The sequence below is a fragment of the Pelmatolapia mariae genome, linkage group LG3_W (assembly GCF_036321145.2).
Source record: "Pelmatolapia mariae isolate MD_Pm_ZW linkage group LG3_W, Pm_UMD_F_2, whole genome shotgun sequence".
Lineage (NCBI taxonomy): Eukaryota > Metazoa > Chordata > Actinopteri > Cichliformes > Cichlidae > Pelmatolapia > Pelmatolapia mariae.
The window spans coordinates 91,456,211-91,477,126 of record NC_086229.1 but is presented as its reverse complement, the minus strand read 5'-3'; the positions used below and the strand labels follow the sequence as shown (position 1 = coordinate 91,477,126).

Here is a 20,916-nt window from a genome sequence, read left to right as displayed (position 1 = left end):
ACACCTAACCAAGTAGTTTTGGTGACTAAAATTAACCAAACAGTAACAAAAACAGTACAAGTTGAATACAATGGGCACAAATCTAGCTTTGTGTCCACTGTCAAACCACTTTCATGGATCAAAGACTTGACTTCAAGTTCCATCACACCAGACATCTCCATAATTAAAATGTCTGCCTTTCTGTGCAACAGGATTGAATGTGGATGTCATTCTTGATTTTTGTCAGCTGTCCCCCAAATCCAATTAAAAGCGTCTCAAAAAGTCAGTAAGCAGCGCTTGAGTTTAGGTCATTTTGTTAAACTGCTTTTTCTGACAGTCAAACAGTTATTCCTAAATGAAAATGGTTAGTGTGTGAAGCGTCGGGGTCAAGCATTCAAGGCCATCATAGGACAATGAATCACTGTTACTAGTAAATACAGCAGAATCTTAATGCTAACTTTGGTCCTTTTTTTAAGAATAGAAATGAATCATACTGACTAATTTGTATCCAAGATTGTTAGGTCAGTCATAAATATTAAGTGAAAGTGTTCCACTAGGTACCAGTATATTTTACTTATAGTCACAAGAAAAGCCTATAGCACTCAGGCGATAATACGACCTCAGTTCATTAACTCATCTGTCCTGGAAATTCTTTTCTCCTCTCACTGTTGTTAACTTTACCCCTGTGTGAAACCTGGCTTCTAGATGAACACCACCTGACAGGGTAAGACGGCAAACCCATTCATCCTCCCCCATCTTTCTCATTTGATCCTACAGCCTTGGGACTTCAAAGCCTATAGGCCGTAGAAATGTGGTTGTCTATGCACCATCCCAAACTAACAGCTACAAAGGATTTGAGTTACACCCCACAGATAATGCCTAACAAGACACGGTCAGAGAGCTGTATGGATCCTGCTAATTTCATGGAAATTCCTGTTTTTGGACAGTGATGGCAGCAGGCAGGAGGCCAGCTTCTCCTCTCTCTAAATTCAGTGTGAACTGGATCTAAACTGGCAGTGATTTGGAGGATTTTTTCTTTCTTGAATGAGCTGTCCAGTAGAGAGTCCCCAGCATTATTCATACAGTGCAACAATTAAAACATCAACAGGGGAAGGGGAAAAATATGTACATTATTCATATCAGTCGTCCGGGGGGACAAACAGTCAGAGCTAATGAGAGGCTGACGCTTTGAAGTCATGGAGACCTCGGTGAGGTGAATAGCATGAATTAAGTACAATCATCAGACACATTTTGCTCTATATGAATATCTTCTAGATGTCTAATTTTAGCTAATATTTTGTCTATTGTTCTAAGTTTTTATTAGGAAATTTGAATATAATTAAGTCCCTCTACGCCGTTATCTACAAGGTCAGGCTCAGTTCCATTTCAACACTCAGAAAGCTGTGGGAGAGGAAGTAAATTTAGTTGAAGGTTAATATTCTATGGGAATATATGTCTGCAAACAAGATGTACTTGTTGTCAAGTGGTGTGGAATGGATACATTTTATTTTCCACTGTTTAAATGTGAGAGAAGTGAGAAGGGTTTTTGGTGAGCAAGTGCTTTGCTAAATAGAGGAAGCAGTGCCAGCCAGACTTGACCCCTTTCCCTGGCACTGCTGTTGCCAGCCATCCTGCCCTGTGCCATGCTGATATGCTATCTGCCCAAACAGATGCCCACTCTGGCCTCACAGCGCCACTCTCCGGTCCACCACTTTAGTTGTAGCTGCCTGCTGATGTTTTGTCCGCCCTAGCGCTCTGTTTCACCCTTGTCTCACCCTTGTCTCCTTGAAGAGGCACAGCGGAGAGATAACTAGACCAGTGCTGACCTTCCTGTTCAAGGGAAGCGATTTGCTGATGAAAGGTCTGCACGACAGTGGGGCCAGACATGACATAAAGACATCCAGCAAGAGCAAACATGGTGTCTAAACGATCAGCTTACCTCCACAGTGAGCTTTCCAGGACCTTGGTGGAGTCAGCGTGGTAGTACTTGGTTAGGATAAGGATGACCTGCAAAAAGACACGATGGAGAGAGAGACATTTAGACAGTTATTTAGAGAACTTTTTAGTTAGTGAAATTAGAGCTAAGTTTTAGGTAGCTGAGATTAGACTTACAAGCAGCTACCCATAACCTCAACATGATGACAAGGCGAGGCTTTATCTGCACTACTTCAAGTCACTAAGGTGGACTTTTGGTGGAAATTCTAGTTTGTTTTGTACTAATAATGTTGTCGTGACTAATAAACTAGCTGTTTAAAGGGGAAAAAATCTGATCTGAGCATAATCAAACAGATTAGGTTAAAGCTATTTGAAACTATTAATTACACTCATCTCTGATCAATATAGATCACTTTCCGCAACCTATAACACTGCAAACAGCAACCACACCCCGTATCACATTAGTTAGCATTAGCTAGCAGTGTGGCCGACCTTAGCAGTGCTTTCACCTGCAGTCTTTGTTTCCTGAATGCTAATGTCCATACCTTCATGCAGACTGTGGTTACACATGGTTTTGATTGCATGGTTATACGTGGGATTATTCTGACACCAGTGACATACATCATTTTTTACATCAAAGCAATGCAGAACCAGGCCTCTAATCACAGCTGTCATCTGTTTACTTTTCCTCACACTCATTTATAACTTGTCAGAGAGAGAGGGAGAGAGAGAGAGGTACAGTTGTATTTCAGGGTGCAGGTGGCAGGTTTGTGGCAAGTGGCATCATAATATCTTTGACCCAACGGGTAACTTCTACATGAACAAAATGAGAATAATGCATTTAATACACTAGCAGGGTAACTAGGAATTTTAGCCTTTAGGTTTGTGTTGTTAAATGGTAATTATGAGACAATGATCGTGTTACGGAGAAACGCAAAAGTAAAGCAATGAGTAAAGTGTAAAACAAATTACTTTCTCCTGAGAGTAATTGAGTAATGTATTGCATTACTATTAAGAAAAGTTTTCTGTGTAATTTGTGCAATACATTACTTACATTTTGAGTAATGATCCCAATACTGACCACAGCAAAGAGCGGAAATAATAATAATGGATTGCATTTATATAGCACTTTTTGAGACCCTCAGTACTTTACAATCCCACTATTCATTCACTCTCACATTCACACACTGGTGGATGCAAGCTACAGTTGCAGCCACAGCTGCAGACTGACAGAAGCGAGGCTGCCATATCGCGCCATCGGCCCCTCTGGCCATCTCCAGTAGGTAGTAGGTGAAGTGTCTTGCTCAAGGACATGACGACTAAGACAGACAGAGTCGGGGATTGAACCGGCAACCTTCCGGTTACAAGATGAACTAACCAACCCTCTGAACCACCCTCGCCCCGACCTTCAACATACAAATATTTAACCACACAGCATGCAATTCATTTGCATAAATGTAATTCAATTCAATTCTATTTATACAGCACCAAACCACAACAACAGTCACCTCAAGGCGACCTCACAATAATACATAGAAAAAAACCCCCCAACAATCACATTACTCCCTATGAGCAAGCACTTTGGTGACAGTGGGAAGGAAAAACTTCCTTTTAACAGGAAGAAACTTTTAGCAGAACCAGGCTCGTGGAGGGGCAGCCATCTGCCGCGACTGGTTGGGGTGAGAGAAGGAAGACGGGACAAAAGACATGCTGTGGAAGAGAGCGAGAGATTAATAACAAGTGTGATTCAATGGAGAGAGGTCTATTAACACAGAGTGAGTGAGAAAGGTAACTGAAAATAATACTCAGTGCATCATGGGAATGCTCCAGCAGCCAACACCTATTGCAGCATAAGTAAGGGAGGATTCAGGGTCACCTGAATCTAATGCCTTTGATATGCTGTTTAGTGGTGGTGACTTAGAGTAAGTGAGAACCCAATGAGAATTGATAAGGAATCAAATCCATAAATGAAATCAATATTGGAACTGCTAAATTCGTAATAATTCCCATCCCAAATTATATCGTGTGTAATTTTCTCCCTTGTTTTTTGTCACTTTTGTATTGAGGATCAAACACTCTTTGAGGGAATGTTTTTAATCCATACTTATATTTGAAAGCACCGCTGGTCAGTCAATACAACTGCATAAATGTGACAAATGAGTGGCCACTATTGAAACTAATCTCTCATATTCCTTATTTCAAGCATATGCAACCGCAGGGGAACTCCATCTGCACTGCTGCTGATTTTTATGCTGAGTTCTGCTTGAAGCTGCTTGGAGAAACTATTACCCTGAACAAATAATAGCATTGCTTGCCACTTTGCTTCCAAAGAGAGCAAATACAAAGCTTTTCTCCTCCCCTCCTTCGTGCAAGTATGAATTAGCTTAAGCAGATTTTTGGGAGGGACGATTTGAAGATGAAATGTTTATTTTAAGTTGAATATAGATTTATTTTGGGCTTAGGGGACAGTTATACTATGGTTCTGATATTTCTCATAAAATAAAAAAAAGATTAATATATATATAATATATATATAATATAAATTAATATATTACTCATATGACCAAGACATTTTGATCCAGGGCATAATCCGTGTGTGTCTGCACTGGATCAGAGACGCTTGTCTTTCATATTTTTGAGAACTCCTGTTCTTGACATCAAAGTCTACTGGGATTTGTGTTGCCATGGCAAGAGTACCAGTGGGTCAGGGATCACAGGAGGGCCTGGAGTTGTGATTGACAGGCTGGCTTACATTTCGAGGAGCAAGTGAAAATCCCAAGCGTGTCCTTAGGCAGAGGGGACTTGATTGGCCAAGGGGTCCAACCCACAGTCAGCTGCCAACAGCAATTCGTGAATGTGGCTGCTCTCAGAGAATCAAGCTGCAAACTGTACGACACAGACTTTCCTGATACATCTTAATGTAGAAAGAAAGCACAGTCTGTATCACCATATTTTCTGTGGTGACCGTACATAATTTTGGGTTTTATTTTCAGGTTGCATGTCCTTGAATTTAAAAAGCAAATGACTGAAAAGACTGGGTGGCCTCTAAAAAATGAAGCAAGTACAGGAGGCAAGCGTCTGGTTGATTTCTTAGTCAGATAGGATGAAAGCAGTACTGTCTTGCTTGGCTGACTTAATAAGATGCCTGGCTGCAGGCCAACCATTTTATCAAATATATTTTCATCCCTGTCAGAACATTTAGCCTCATAAAATACCCTCTAGCATAAAGTAATGCCCAGAGCTTTCATAATGCCCTCTTGTGTCAGGAACCGCTAGCATTTAGGCTATAGTTAATAAAAAAGAAACACTCTGAAATTTTTAAAAGTCCTTCCTCTGAGGCATGGCAGGTGTTTAACTGTGTCTTGAAAGAATTTCCGTTGGTTGGTTAAAGTGGAGCTCCACAGCTGGGGAGAAACAGAAGCTTTGACTGTTCTAGACCAATTTCCACAATGCAGACTGCCATCAAAGCCTCTCAGCAGAATCTTGAGGTGCTCGGCTCAAAGCAACCCAAACTCAGGAGTCTCAACCCCAGTGGGGCTTGGCTTCCAAAGATGTTGATGGATTCCAGAAAACTGGAACAGAGGACATCTCCTTGAGCTGCAGGCTGCTTCCTGGGACTGATAACAAGCCTGGTAGCAGCTTTGGTGTCAATGCCCAAGCTGCTTTCTGACTTTCACAAAAACTTTCTTTCCTGATGAGGGATCAGCATCCATATCTGACTGAGCATTCGTGTGGCCCTCTGAGTCACACAGCATGTAGCAAGTGTTCTCCAATTGCTCGTTGGCCTACTGTGACTCAAGCGGTGTCTCTGGAAACAGGCTGTCCGCCTCTGCACAGCTGTCCTTGTCCTAATGAGACACTGGTGCAAAGCTTCACACTCTTACTATGCAGGCAGAAAGTCCCTTGACACAAGGATTAGATCTATCGTGCAGTACACTTAGTACTTTTGCTCCCCAAGCCATTCTTGCTTTTTTTTAATCATTCACGTTCAAGCCTCCGGCTCAAGCCTTGGTTTTTATTGTAATATTGATTAACGTTTTTATGTTGTTCATTAGATTGCTGAGAATCAAGTTGAAAGCTCGGCCCAGAATCTAAGTTGTCATGGATACACATCCTAAGAGGCAGCAGTCACTTTTGTGGGCACCATACAAAAAGGTACTTTTACCTCTGCTTTATTTTATATCGTCTCTTATCATGTCACTATCACTATATTGATTTGAAATACTGGAGATACAGCAGAACAGCTTAACAATACATAAAAGCACACGAATTGGTTTTGTGGTTCAGCCAAGCGTTGCAGCATATTCTGTCAATACATGCAGAACAGACATCATCTCCCAGAGCTAAGTTGGAAAAGCAGATCCTCATGAAAATGCATACTTCTACAGCCTTTTGGATCCTTGCTCACACACAAAATACATTTTGCCTGCGGCTTCTGAGTAAGCCCTGTCTACATTATACATCTATAATTATAGCTTTCTAAGTGTGGCACACATCAATTCCATCCGCTGTCATGTGCATGAAAAGGAGAAGTGAAAAGAAAAATCTATCTTAACATCAGACCTGTTAGTCTTAGGTTTTCATCATTCATCCACATGGCCGTGCCAACAAAATATTCCGTTTCTCGATCCCCATGTAGTGTCAGTCCTCAAGGCCCACATTCTGTTCAATTGGAAAATGATTTTTCTTTGGGGATGAAGTGGACAGGGCAAGGATGTATTTGGCTATAAATCACTACTGGCAGGAGGCAGAGAGAGCGTTTATTTGGCAGTAGCGTAGCTAGCCACATTGACAAAACTGCAGAACAACACAGGAGCCAGATGCTTGTATTGCCTCTAGTGTATGGAGCAGTATGTTGACTATGACTACACTTGGCAGATGCAGCGCATTGGACTAAAGGGCAAAATTGGCAAGGGCTAAGAATTCAACCAGAGCAGTATGAAAAAAAATCCTCTTGTACTTTTTAGAAAATACAGCACAATGCCTGCCAGTTGTAATTCTATTCAAATAAATCACAGAATCATTGTAAGAATCAACAAGTACTAGAAAACACGTCAAGCTAAAATGAGCTGGGAGCCTATTTTCTTCATGAGTAATGACAGAAACATGCCTCTGCATCCTCGACTTAATTCCATAATTAATTCCAAGGAAGTTTGGGATGACCTCTGCAACCTACTGAAAGAAGCATTCCACTCTTGTAACCATTTTGTAATACCAGAACTACAGTCATCCACTACAGACAGTTTGTGTGGTTTTTTGTTTGTAAGCTAGCAGACAATGATATAATAGCCTTTATTGGGAAAAAGTCAACAGGGTGGTCAAGACCCCGGGATGACTCCATGCAAAACAAGAGCTACAAGAGCCCCCATTGAGAGTCAAGCTCATAGCCGAGCTGACCGTGAACTCCAGCTTGACAGCTGCTGTTTGTCCATGCGACATTCCCATCACTATGTGACAGTAGAGTGTTATCAATCAGCTATTGAGGACAAAGTGGGAGAAAATGTTTAAGGCAAAAAAGGACTGAGGGGAAATAAAGAAAGACAGACTCTGAAACTCAGGAGAAAGAATGCACTCATTCATTTTTAAAGTGAAAACAGTGAAATACAAGTGCTCTGTCTAAGTGTGCGACACCCCCGCCCCCCCTCCCTCATCCCTTCGGGGCGCTTCACATTTTCCAGAAACGGACCACACGCATAAACAATTCATCACAGTCTGGAATAGAAGGGAGGAACTCATATTTTAAAACACTCCACACACACACACACACACACACACACACACACACACACACACACACACACACACACACACACACACACACACACACACACACACACACACAATATGTTAACTTCACTTAAATTTCATTGAGGTTATTAGTAAAGTGGAGAATCAAACAGGATGACCTAATCATTATGACAGAGTTACAGGGATGCAGTTGAGTCTGAAGCAGGAAATTGTAGTTACACACTCTACATTTTCCAAATTCTTGGATGATTCTGAATAACATTCAAGGCGAATGTTAGAGAGATGAAATGATTCCCCACTATTCTAGAAAAAAAAGTCTTCCAAAGCATCTGGACCCAATGTTCAAGCACAGGTCAATCAGGACTGGACTAGCTCATTATAATACCCTGTCAAAGAAAACCCTAATCTTAGCCCAAATCCTAATCCTTAATTTATCCAATACAGGACATATGCCAGCTAGACTGTGACTTAATAAGCTTAGACTTGTATATTAACAAGAGATTAATTCTACTGTGGCAGTTAACACATAACATTGCTGTTCTGTGATTCAGCACTAGCAAATAACATTGTAGCTTAACAACAATATCCTGGCATTTCCCAAAGAAATTTGGGAAATAAATTCACAGACTCAGGCCTTTGTAGTAGACTGTCATCTAGCTAATCACTCAGATGTTCTGAGATGCACTTCTATATACTGGCAAAGTGTTGCCAGCCTCTCTGCCATAATAACAGAGACAAAGAATGCAAGTGTCCTTATAACTCTGGATAGTTCTGTTATTCTGTTGGTAATTTCGGGGAAAATAAATAAGTCAAAGTCAGTTTAACAACCTACTTTTACACTCGGGTCAAAATTTAAGTAGGACATTTCATTGGCTTTACCATATCCTCTCCTTGCATGTCGAGACACGAACATGCTCTTCTATGGGATAAAGTGCTTCATTCATCCAAATACTTGCCCATTAGCCCCTTCCTTGATATTCAGCAGAACTAATAGGAGTGAGTGGGTGCATCAGGCAGAAACTGTTTTTGACTTAGACCTTAGACACTTTTTATCTGAGGCCAGCCAGTGCCCCCCTCACTCGTTACCATTTTAAAAGTAGTTTGAGATTGCCTCCATTCATTAATCGGCTCAGGTGGAGGAGAAGAGGGGAGGGCAATTACATGGACCTTTGCTTCTGCTTTCCTTGTGCTCTGTCCACACAAAAGACTTTTGCTGATTTTACTCTAACAACTTGGCCCACTCAGGTGGAGTGGGAGCGCATCTGGAGGCCAGATGAACCATGGGAGACAGTCGTGGAACTAATTTGATGTTGTTATTCTCGTCTCCTCTACATACGCTATGTGAAATGTTTTGAATGGTTAAAGAGGTTTGTGAAATTATCTCTTATTCTTCAACTCCTTTATAATTATTGGTCATGTTTCAGAAATCACAATAATGGACCACCTCTACTATTAAAATGTGAAAAAGGCATTTTAAGAAAAGCATCTACTGAAGCAGAGAAGAAAACTTTACAGAGAACTCCAGTTTAACAGAAATATTCTGGACACTGCAAAATGAAAAGGGCATGGCATTTACTTTGTCACTTGATTTTTAGTTGTGGAATTATACAGATGCATTTGCTAATACTTGTATAACACAGGAGGCAGCTCCAGTACTTTTTTTTCAATTCACCATCTATAGAGTTTCAAAATGCACTCAAAGTGACACTTCTAAAAAACCTACTAGTTGCTCTCAGTTTTCTTTTCTTTCAGAGACCACGTTTCCTGAATCTTACTAACAAAGGTTAGGGTTTTGACTCTGTAAAATAATAGCAAACTCAGTCAAACTTGTCCTTGATTTGCTTCATGTTAGATCTGAGAGTCATTTGTATATATCTTTTGGAATCAAAGTCTTTTCACCACTTTACTTTCTCTTTCTACCTGTTCACCCATCATTTGGCATTTTCTTCTCCTCTTTGGTGTCTATTTTTTGTAGTTTGCATCTTCCCTTTTTGATCTCTAGTCTTGCTTAACTCTCTGCAGTTTTCTTCTTCTTTTTAAGCCTCCTCTGTTCTTCCATATTTGAACAATTGCTATAATTGGGCTCTGATCAAATTGGCAGCCTGTTATCCAAGGAAGAGACTGGAACAGTTTAGGGTTGGCAATGTTCACACAAATGCACGTGCGCATCCTGCCCCCATTCTCTTAAATTATGGGATGCACGCACAATAGTGGCTATCTTTGGTAACACATATTACTGTAATTCCACTGCAATCTCAAGAGGGTATCATCAAGACACATTTTAAAAATATATTCCCAAACAACAATTATTTGTCCATTCAAATAAATATTTGTGCACATGGAATTGTGAAAATAATGTTGCCAGTTAAGAACCTAAAAGATTGACTGACTGTGCTATCCCACAACTAATTGGAGCTAACAGCACAGAGTGAGCTCAGTTCCTTAGATGTGTGATAATCCACTGTTGGGAGCCCAAGGCCTTTGGGACTGAGACAGAAAGTAGCGGGGGTGGGAGAAGAAGCGATAAGAGAAGTATAGGATATAGTGGGTGAAGGGAAGATAAAAGAAAATGGCACAAAACCAAAAGACAAAGAAAAGAGCTGAAAAGGGAAAACTGTTGAGAATGGGTAAGTAGGAAAAAGGGCATCACATGAAGCAAGAAAAGACAAGGTTTAGAGTCAGAGAACAACAAGATGAAGAGAAAGGGAACAGACTCACAATGGGGAAAAAAAGCTAAAGAGCCATTAGAAATAAAATAGGACACTGTCATTTGTTGTCTGAGGGCTTTAATGGTGACAGTAAGTGATGAAGCTGAGGGACTGAGATGAGCTTTCTGGCCCTAAAATCTGTTCAACAATTTGAGCAGGTTACTGGGGACGATGTGATTGGGACCAAGAACCTAGCTTAACTTGTCCCTAGGTAGTCAGCCCCTGTCCTGAAAGGTAAAACCAACTGGCCTCATCTAGCTGTGTACTGTCAGTCTCTAAGGCAAGCAAAGAAACAAGAAGGTGGACATGTTCTCAGGCTTTTACTAACTACTAAGGATGGGAATAGAGAACCAGTTCTTGTAGAAAATTCCTAAATTCCCAGTAGTTCAACTCCTTGGAACCGTTAGTCTGCTCGCCCATTGCTTCCACCACAGCTGACTTCAGTTTGTGTGCAGGAAAAGGAAAATAGTGGCACAGTCTGTAGCATAGATATGGATTACTTTTATTTTTTTCACTGTACAAAAGGATGAGATGAAGTGCAGCACAGACTCCTGGACAGAAACAACTGCTTTATGCTGCTAATACTATTTAGGTATTAGGTATTTTTTATCAATTCCCATCCTTACTAACTACCAAATAAGTATTAACAACTTTTATGTCTTCTGTTTTCTCTAATCTGATCCAGCATGGAAAAGGTCCTTTCTTTATTTCTGTATTTAGATTCAGACTGCAGAGTCACAAGTAGGTGTTTGTGTACAACAGTCTCATGCCCTTTCGGTATCCTTTGAGTAAATGTCCAGCAGCTGCGCAGTGCAAGAAAGTTTGAAAGTTGTGCTGCTAAAATATCTCATCTGATTCCAGTGCCTGCAATATTACACAACGGTCAAACATAACCTTTAAAATATGGATTCTGAAACATGATTACAGCTTTTCTATGCCAGACAGTTTGTCAAACTCATATGGCAAAGACTTTAATATTATTCACCTATTTAGCTCTATCAACTGAAAATAGTATCACTCTGGTCACATGGTGTTTCCCCATTGTTCTGGTTGGTACTGTAAATAAGTACATTAGAGTGTGTTTGAATGTATATGATAGGAACATAGATGCAATCTAACATAAATAAATAACTGATTTATAGCAAGACTAGATTGGGATTTTATTTCTTGGATTTGTTATTGCAAGCAAATTCTTCCAAATATTTTTCAATTTTTCTTTTTATTTTGTAAACGAACAACATTAATTATAGAACATTTAGAAATCAATACAGAAGAAGACAGAGTTTTGCAAAATCTGCTCAAACTGCTAAAATACAAAAGCACTTAACAGCTACAAGTAGGAGAAATTAATTGTGTTTTTTTTTCCCTCACACCAGTTCTCCAGTTTGTTCCCTTCTGCAGCTGTTACATGCCCACAATTGCAGCTTCTTCTTGCCAAACTGCATTTTATTAGGGTTTGAATCAGACTTTTCAGAACCAAAAGAGCAAATGATGTAGCAAACACAGTTTTATCCCACAATATTGGTGTGAAGCGAGCATTGTTCAGATAGATTGCCAGATAGGGCACAAAATGAGAAATCAATTTTCTATTAGCAGCTTCTACATTATAATAAGTGTTCTGCTGCAAACCCTGGAAGCCTCAGAAATCCATATAAAATAAATGAATAACAATCTTTCTGACTAACACGAAGTGGACCAAATAATCACAAATTTGGGGTAAAGTGTTCCTTTAATATTAACAGTACATTACCATCATATTCACCTGACATGCAAGTACCTTTGAATATAGAAATAGGGATGATCTGTGATTTTTCTCTTTCGTGGAGAGTATTGCAGAAAGAGAAACTGGTGGTGTTAGATCTGAAAGAAGGACCAATATGTTTGTGATGTTTCCTTATGAATCCTTGAGTTGAGAGTTTTCTCGGTATGAGTGGGAATAATCTAGTGGTTAATGACTTCCCATTGGTATTAATGTCCAGGGGTGTTGTTTAAACATTAATACAACCAGTTCCTGTCCTGTAACTATACAGTTTAAGGAAAGTCACGTCTCCAAAACCAGATCTGTCTCTTAATAAATAATAAAGTCAGTGGGTAAAAATGCTCAAAATCTCGTTTAATCATAGCAACATTTTCTGAGTTTATTTAATGTAAACTAAGGTTGTATTTAATTTCAATTAAACTAGCGCTCTTTTAATAACGTTTTTGATATTAACTTCATGTTACTTATAATAAGTAATAAGTTAGTTGAACTCACTCTTCTTATCCAATCCAACTTTATTTATAAAACACTTTAAAATACCCAGCACAGGACCAAAGTGCTGTACAATAAATAAGTTAAAAACAATAGAATAAAGAAAAACAGCGAACAATACATACATACATACATAAAAATAAAAAATTAAAACAGCCCTAAATTAAAAAACAAGATAAAACAGCATAGAATCAACTAAAACAACTAAAATAAGACTAAAACTAAAACCAACATGTCACAAGGTGTCAAAGGCCACAGTGAAACAGTCAGAAAAGAGGCCTGTCTAATCTCTAAAAACAGATCGTTCCACAGTTTCTCCTCTATGTTTACGCTCAGTCCTGGGTACATTCAGGAACAGCTGATCAGCAGACCTGAGGCGGCTCAGAGAGATAAGATGGGGCTAGGCCATGGAGGGCTTTAAAAGCAAATAAAAGAATTTTAAAATGAATCTTAAAAGGAATGGGCAGCCAGTGAAGTGAAGCTAAAATAGGGGAAATGTGCTCAAACTTTCGAGCGCCAGTTAAAAGACGAGCTGCAGCATTTTGTACTCTCTGTAGATGAGCAATGTATGAAGCACTGACCCCTGCATAAACTGCGTTATGGCAATCCAGCCGAGTGCTAACCTTAAGCTAACCTTACTTTCTGAGAGAATGAGATTGCTAATGTTATCTTATCAAATGTTACAGGGCACAAAAATAATTACTCTTTAAAAACACTGAGAATTCACTTAACATACCTAGATCTTTTATACTAAAATGTTTTTACTGATGTACATAATGTAATTTGTGGTCAACAAAATGTAACAAAAAAATTATCATTTTTTGAGGGATGGATTCAGAAGCACAGCTTTTTGGGCCGTATATTTTAATACTTAACCTTTCAGCCTATATTTGTCTGCAGCTGTGTGTTCTTTGTGTCTACCCTGGCTACCTTTGCTGTCATGGTGGGATCAACAGAGGCTCCCGTCCTGGCTCGGGCTTCTTCCCTTTCAGCTGATACAGCTGCTTGGCACAGCTGAACAGATGTCACTTCAGTATTATCATAATCCCCATCCCTGTCCCTCTCTCTCGTCCCATTCTCCCGCGTTCTTCGTGTTGCTTTTTGGCAGTTGTTTTTGCTGTGTCATACACACCCATTACCAGCTCTTTTGTTCCACTCCTTTGCTTCGCTTTATACAAGTAAGCACATCTTGTATCCAACACTGAAGTCATCAGCCTAAAACCCCCAATCATTAACAAATTAAGCTATTAACGATTGACTGTTGCCTGAGATTGTTTTTTTAATGACAGTTAAAGTTGATCTGGGTTAGCGGTGCATTGTGGAACTCGTATTGAATGCAACATTAAACACAGTGGAAATACTTTCAGGGCCTAATTCGAGCAAATGTATTCTTGGAGCTACTCTAATTACATGAAGGAGATACATTATTAATCCATGTACATTATTATACATAGTGTTTTCCCTGTTCCCAGCTACTGGGGTTCAAGCACAGTTTATCCTGAGTAATTTGCGTAAACCTTCATGTGAAAATGAGCTTACAGAAATGGCAGCAATTTGTAACTTGGATGTTATTTAGCATGTTTACAGTTCTGCTGATTCTTGAGGAGGCTGCAGGCCTTTACTGCGACATTTTTCCACCTTGTCATTAGGTACCGTTAATGTTATTTCATAGGCCAGTGTTTACTCCCCTGGAAATGAACAGGGTTATTACCGTACCACCAGTCAAACCCAGAGGGATATATTATGGAAATTACAAAACTGAATAGAAATAGCTTATCAACATAAACAGTTGGCTGAGAAAAAGCACAGTTTAAAAAGAAGCAAATCTTGCCTGAACTGAAAAATAATCAGAGTTAACTGTACGCGTCTAAACCCAGACTTTCGCCAAACTGGTCACAAGGCTTTTGCCAAGCATTTGATGCAAGTCACCCAAATCAATATGGGAGTATGCTAATTACATTTAGCATGCATTACTATAGATAGAACAGAAGCAAAGATATCAGTGAAGCTATAGATGGGGGTTATATTTCACTATTATTACAATCGTGATACAAGTAGCAACCATATAGTCACATTTAAAATGCAATTTTTTTCACTACATTCCATACGTGTGTAGTCTTAACTATCTGACAGGAAATGATTCCACACAGACTTGTTTAATGGACAACATGCGACATCTGTGGAATATAATTCAACTGTTACTTGGCTCTTGACAACAATTTTAGTGAAAAATTATAATAATGTTCAGATTAACAGACATTCAGGTGTGATGGTATTTAGTTACTGATTCAAATAAGTTTACAAGTCTACAGCTTGTTTGCTTGTTAAAATCAACAAGCAAGATTAGAAATGTTCACACCAGTGACTGTATAATCCCGCTGTATAAAAATGAAGCCAAATGTTCCCACTTGTGGGGGCTGCAGTCTTGCATTTTTGGAGCCAGAGTGTGTGCAGAAGTGACTTGGGGTGGAGTTGCTGCTTTGAGCTCCTGCCTACAAGCCTCCCTGCACTTTTTATGTAGTCCGACTGCTCCAGTTTTAATAATCTCTGCTGATGGTTTTAATCGTTAAATTAAGCTAAACACAACCGACCTGCTATATTTAAAAAAGGCAGGCAGCATTGTTTACAGTTATTGGTCTACGCATTTTACTCTCATGGTTGTATCAACAATATTTTCTGCTGAGGTGATGTCAGCCACTAAGAAGCCCTACTTCACATTGTGAAGGAGCAGCTGCAAACCAAGTACAGCTCCACAACACTGGTAGCAAATCCCTATGAGAAGAGTGATGCTGGTGCAACAACTCACTTTTAGTTCAGCTAAAGCTGCCACTCCAAGGCAAAGCTTGCTGTTTGCTGTGTGGTGGAAAATGTGCTACCAGTATAAACGCACTATACAATAAGGTAAAGCCAATATTCGAAGAGGTAAATGTGCAGTAGGTACCAGATCATCTAAAAAAATATATATCTGTTATTTCTAGACTGATTATTCAAATTTTCTCCCAGAAAAGATTTCAGTTGATCCAAAATCCCACAGGAAGACAGGAACTAGGAAGAGAGTTCATATTTCTCCCATATTAGCTTCTCTTCCTTATCCCCGTTAAGTCCCAAATGTTAAGGTCCCATCTTGAAGGCCTATTTTACCATACTACCTCAGAAGTATGATCCTTTCAAAAGCAGAATGAGTGCTTCTCTTGTGTAATCAGTTCCCATTTGGTTTCAGGAGATAGACACCCCCTCTACTTGTAAGATTAAGCTTTGAAGTTTGCCTAGCTGTATAGTTAGGAATGGATCACTTTAGTCTGGGCAGTCCATTAGTTCTGTTACTAGATATAGGATAGTAGGAGATTTCTCATTATGCACACCTTCAAACACCCTTGTGTGCATATGCCACTATTCTATACTGAGTTTCATGTCTCTATGCTCCTTTTCCTGTCATCTCTTTCCCCCTGAACCCCCAACAAATGACTGCCCATCAGTGAGCCCTGTTTCACCTGAGATCTTCTGAACTGGATAAACAATTAAGAAAATGAATGTCATGGATGTATAACAAGGCCATTTCTGCTCATAAGAAGAGCTTTCTTCTAGAATTTCTAATTAGATTTATTAATGTTAAGCAGTGGATTATATATACTATTGGCACCAAGGATGAATTTCAGTAATGGAGGATTTTGTCCAGATTTGACTGAATTATGAGATGAAGACAGTAAACATGGATCCCTGCCACATCTGGTACTAGCTGTACCAGTATGTGAGTGTAGTAACAGAAGTAACATTGGAAGGTTAAATAGTGTTTATGCCAATGCAAATACAGCTATTCCTACTTGCTGCTTTTATACAATTTGAAATTATTTTAATTTATGTGAATTTTTTTTGCATAGAATTGAAGTAATTGATTATTGCCATAAATAATGGATGCCAGATTCCCAAAACATTTGCCTTTACCTGAAAAAAACAAACTGTTTTATTTTGGCAACAGAACAGGAAGCAAGCAGTAATATTTAAACAGGGAAACAGAACTAAACTAAACATAGCGGCATGACAGAAGGAGAAAACAGGAACGCTGAGCAAATGTATTATATGAGACTGAAAACACTGAGCAAGCATAAAGTGGACATATTAACAATAACCACACTAAGAATCAAATAGAAGATATTTAATAATAAACAGAACTTGAAAAGGTAAAGACATAAACGCTGGGTCAAAGGCCCGGGGCCATGACAAGGCCTATGTAAATATATTAGGACTAACACGCTTTGTGCAACCAAACAGCGCATTAACATGGCTAATTGAGTTTGGTGCTTTTGGCCACAAAGCTTCATTACTCTTCAGCTGAAGCAAGACATGACGTCTCAACACTGATCTCAGTGAGATCATCCAGTCTTTCTCTCTCTCTGTCTCCCTCTCTGTCGCTCCATCATCACTGATGGCAGGGACATTAACTAGGTTTAGCTGGGGTTAAAACAGTACAATAATGAATTATTTCTTTCATTCTGCCGACCTGTATCTCTACCTTACAGATGCTTCTTAACTTGATTTCATTTAAAAGGCTGCCATCTTTTTTTAAAATTTCACTTTTTATTATGTAAAGATTTGAAGGTACGTTTGACACAACCATGAAAGTGCTTGCTTTGGAAAAAATGCTGTGGCTTGGTTTTTAGTAAGAGACAGAACAGAGGAACATAGGTCTTTTAAAGTCAGGAAAAAGTTGTGGATTTGTGAGCCCTCTAATCACATGGAAGAGCAGTCTGGGACTTTCACAGGGCATTACATACAGTTTACAACAACAACAGTAAAATAAAATTGGGGGAATAGGTAATGTGGTGACAGCTACTGCCATTAGCTATTATGGAAACAAACACACTCGTTATCAGCAAAAAATTCATTAGTGGCTACATATTGTGTACCAAGACAAAATGAAAGGGATGTCTGAATATGTCACCAGTTTTATTTTCCACACACATTATGAATTACACTCACAATCTGAAATAGCAGAAAGCACCCTGTATTCTTACAGTCTTCTTGGAATAAGAAAAACACCCACAAAAACACCTGTGAGGTTTTCTCTCTGTAGCCTCACTCACTCTTTTTCATTTAGGATGCTTCTCGAAGAGGCTCACCTCCATTCTTAAAAGAGTCTTAAAAGAGGTCATGTTTAGCCACAACCGCACACCCTGGCTGCTGTCACATGCCATCACATGGCCATGTCACACACACACTCCATTCATCCTCTCCAGTCCCCTTCATCTCCATCTCCCCAAGGGGAAGACCCAGAGTTCTGGTCCTACTTCAATGTCCTGTCACACTTCATTTAGCCTCAAAGGAGAAGGAGGAATGGAGTGTGATGTGGGTGCAGCTTCTAATATATACATTACAGCAGCACACAAGTGTAGTAGTACACGTACTTTGTGCACCAGTATACGCAAACAAAGTCCGAAGCTCTTTCTGCTACTGTAAGCGCTTTACTAAACTGTTCAGACAGCTGAAATTCACTCACATGCTTCAGGTTTTCCTTGCTCTTCTGTTACTTACTGCCCTTTCTCATTGTTCCATCTTTTTCTGTATTTTCCAATTCAGGCCATGGCCACCCAGCTATAGAATGAGGTCAGAGCAAGTGTTAAAGTCTAAACAAGTAGAAACACCCTTGCTGCTTCACCCATTGAGGGGTGCAAATGTACTCTGACACATGGCTGAGCCATGCTGTCTTTCAAACCTCTGAAAGAGCTTTGAGGCCTTGCAAACCTTTGTTCACAGGCAAAGTCTGTGAAGTAAGCAAGAAAATCATTAGGAAAACCATATGAGATGTGTTGTAAACCAAGTCTTGGCCAAGGGCTGATACAAGCCAATGAAGCCACTGAATACTTTCCAGGTTATACTGTACACTATACAGTTGCCCACTGTTCAGCACACCCAAGGTGGCACTGCATCCCTGCCAACAAAAACCTGGACTCTCCTCTGGATGCCAAGTTTAAATGAAAACATTTTAGAAAGAAGCTTTGTTGTGCTTAAAGCATGGAAATGTGGCTATGGAATCACTAGCATCACTGCTCATTCTGCAGCTTTTGTTTCTAAGGTTGTTTAGTGTGTTCTTGTTAATGAGAACAGATGTGATGAAGCAGATGTGGGAGCCCATTTTCATCCCCAGGGTATCAAAAACTGCTGTTTTGTCAGAGCTGCTAGCATCTAGCATTGCTTTGATATTGCTGTGTCAATATTGGAAATAACTAATTCACCCCGGAGTTTTCGCACATAGAAGTTGCGTAAAGACCCATTACGGCAATGATTTGAAAACCTCATAAACACATATTTTATTCACAGTACAATACAGAAAACATATTAGATTATTAAACTGAGAAAATTTTTAGTTAATTTTGAATTTGATGACAGCAACACAGACAGATGGATGTTTACCATTGTGTAGAATCTCTTTTTCTTTTAAGAGAAGAAATTTAAAGGCCAGTCACTTTCTTTCCAAGCTCCATAGACTACTGGATGACTAAGAACCTGCACAGACATAAAGGGTATTTTGTTCATATTCGTGCATGAGTCATCCAAAGAATGAGAATGGATGTCCAAATAATGTATTGGGTGGACACACACAAAAGGTGATTTCACCCAGAAAAACACTGCTTTCACGACTTGAACTAGTTGAAGAGAGTGCACAGGCCAAAGAAGCTGTGAGAACTGTCCAAGTTTATATAAGCATTTCACAGAGGCTGCTCTAGCTCTGGGTCCTATGGAAGAGGATTAGTAAAAAAAAAAAGTGGACACATACTTTTTTTTCTTTTCCAAAATTCTGACTTTAATGTCATAATTCTGAGAAAAAAGTCCGAATTCTGAGATTAAAGTCACAATTCTGGGATTAAAGTTAGAATTCTGAGAAAAAAAGAATAATAAAAAAAAAAGAATTCTGAGAAAAAAGTCAGAATTCTGAGAAAAAAAAGAATTAAAAAAAAAAAAGAATTTTGAGAAAAAAGTCAGAATTCTGAGAAAAAAGAATTTTGAAAAAAAAAGTTAGAATAATGAGGTTAATGTCAAAATTCTGGGATTAAAGTCAGAATTCTGAGAAAAACAAAGTTTGAAAAAAAAAAGAAGTCAGAATTCTGACTTTAATCTCAGAATTATGAGAAAAAAGTCACTGGAACTTTTGTTTTTTTTCCGGCGGCCCTAATCCTCTTCCGTAAGGTCAATGATGAGAATGCAACATCTATCCCAAAATTTCACATTTAAAAGACAAATCCAGTTTGGTGATTCCAAAATAAAGTGTCTCTATCCTGGCTGGGAAGCTGGAAAAAATAAGTATACAGTATGCAAACTGTGTGCAAATTGTGTCCAAACATAATCTCCAACTAACAGCAAGCCACAAGTGAAATGGCTCAGCTGCCTTAGCTTTCAGATAAGAGGAAAATCTCCCTGAAGAACTGAATGATTACCTGAAGCAAGCCAGTGAAAAGCAGGTAAAAGAAATTGGCAAAACAAACAGTATTTCCAAAGATTTTGAGTGTGCCCCCAAAATAAGTGTTAAAGAACACTCAACAGTTTGCTAAAGCATTCATCCGTGTTTCTATCCAAACACAAGTACCATAAAGATAAAATGTCTCTTTAAGACAAGTAGTTTATTTGAATCTAACAGGCTTGTGTAGTCAGATAATTTAATTCATACCAAAAACACTCAATCGCTCAATTGTAATGCTGTTACCGTATAATTTTTGCAGAGCAGAGTACACTCAACTCCTTGCCAATCGTCTGTGAATGCTTAGTCTAGCCAGAGCTAAGATAGCAATATCAAGGCCACTGAAAAAATAAAATGGAATGCAGCACAGGCAAGCACTCACACTCTCACACATACCAACAACTCAGTCCAACTGCATTCTACACATGTCATGTTGCTCTCACTGGTTCCTGCACACAAACCACATGGCTGCATGACATTACGACAACTTCAAACCCTGCACGAGCCGAGAGGTGAACACCAGATGCTCGTGCTCTTTCACTGGTGTGGGAAATGTCAGCTGTGCAGATGGTGGAAGGTTTTTTATTTCTTGGGGTCCGGTTGTGACCTGTCCCCGTGGTGCGGTGCACAACATCTCATCCATAAACATAGCGGTAGGCGGTGGGTGTTGTGTTCAGCCTGCCAGACTGCAGATGAGATGCCAAGCTACTGTACAGTGCTTTTTATTATTCATCTCAGGAAGCACTCTTTGTTTTGAAGCCACACAGATGTAGAAAATAATAAAAAGTGGAAAATGAATCCATCCATACAAAAAAAAATGCCCTTCATTTAACAGCACTTCATGT

General features: G+C 39.3%; 1 protein-coding gene across 3 annotated transcripts in view; it reads right to left on the bottom strand.

The window, feature by feature from the left end:
- sorcs2 (sortilin-related VPS10 domain containing receptor 2) overlaps window positions 1–20,916 on the bottom strand; it is a 353,182-nt gene that overhangs the window by 257,826 nt on the left and 74,440 nt on the right. For all 3 annotated transcript variants that reach the window (XM_063470278.1, XM_063470277.1, XM_063470279.1), the window contains exon 2: window positions 1,919–1,986. In XM_063470278.1, coding sequence (XP_063326348.1) covers window positions 1,919–1,986 — 68 coding nt within the window. The remainder of the gene's footprint in view (window positions 1–1,918; window positions 1,987–20,916) is intronic.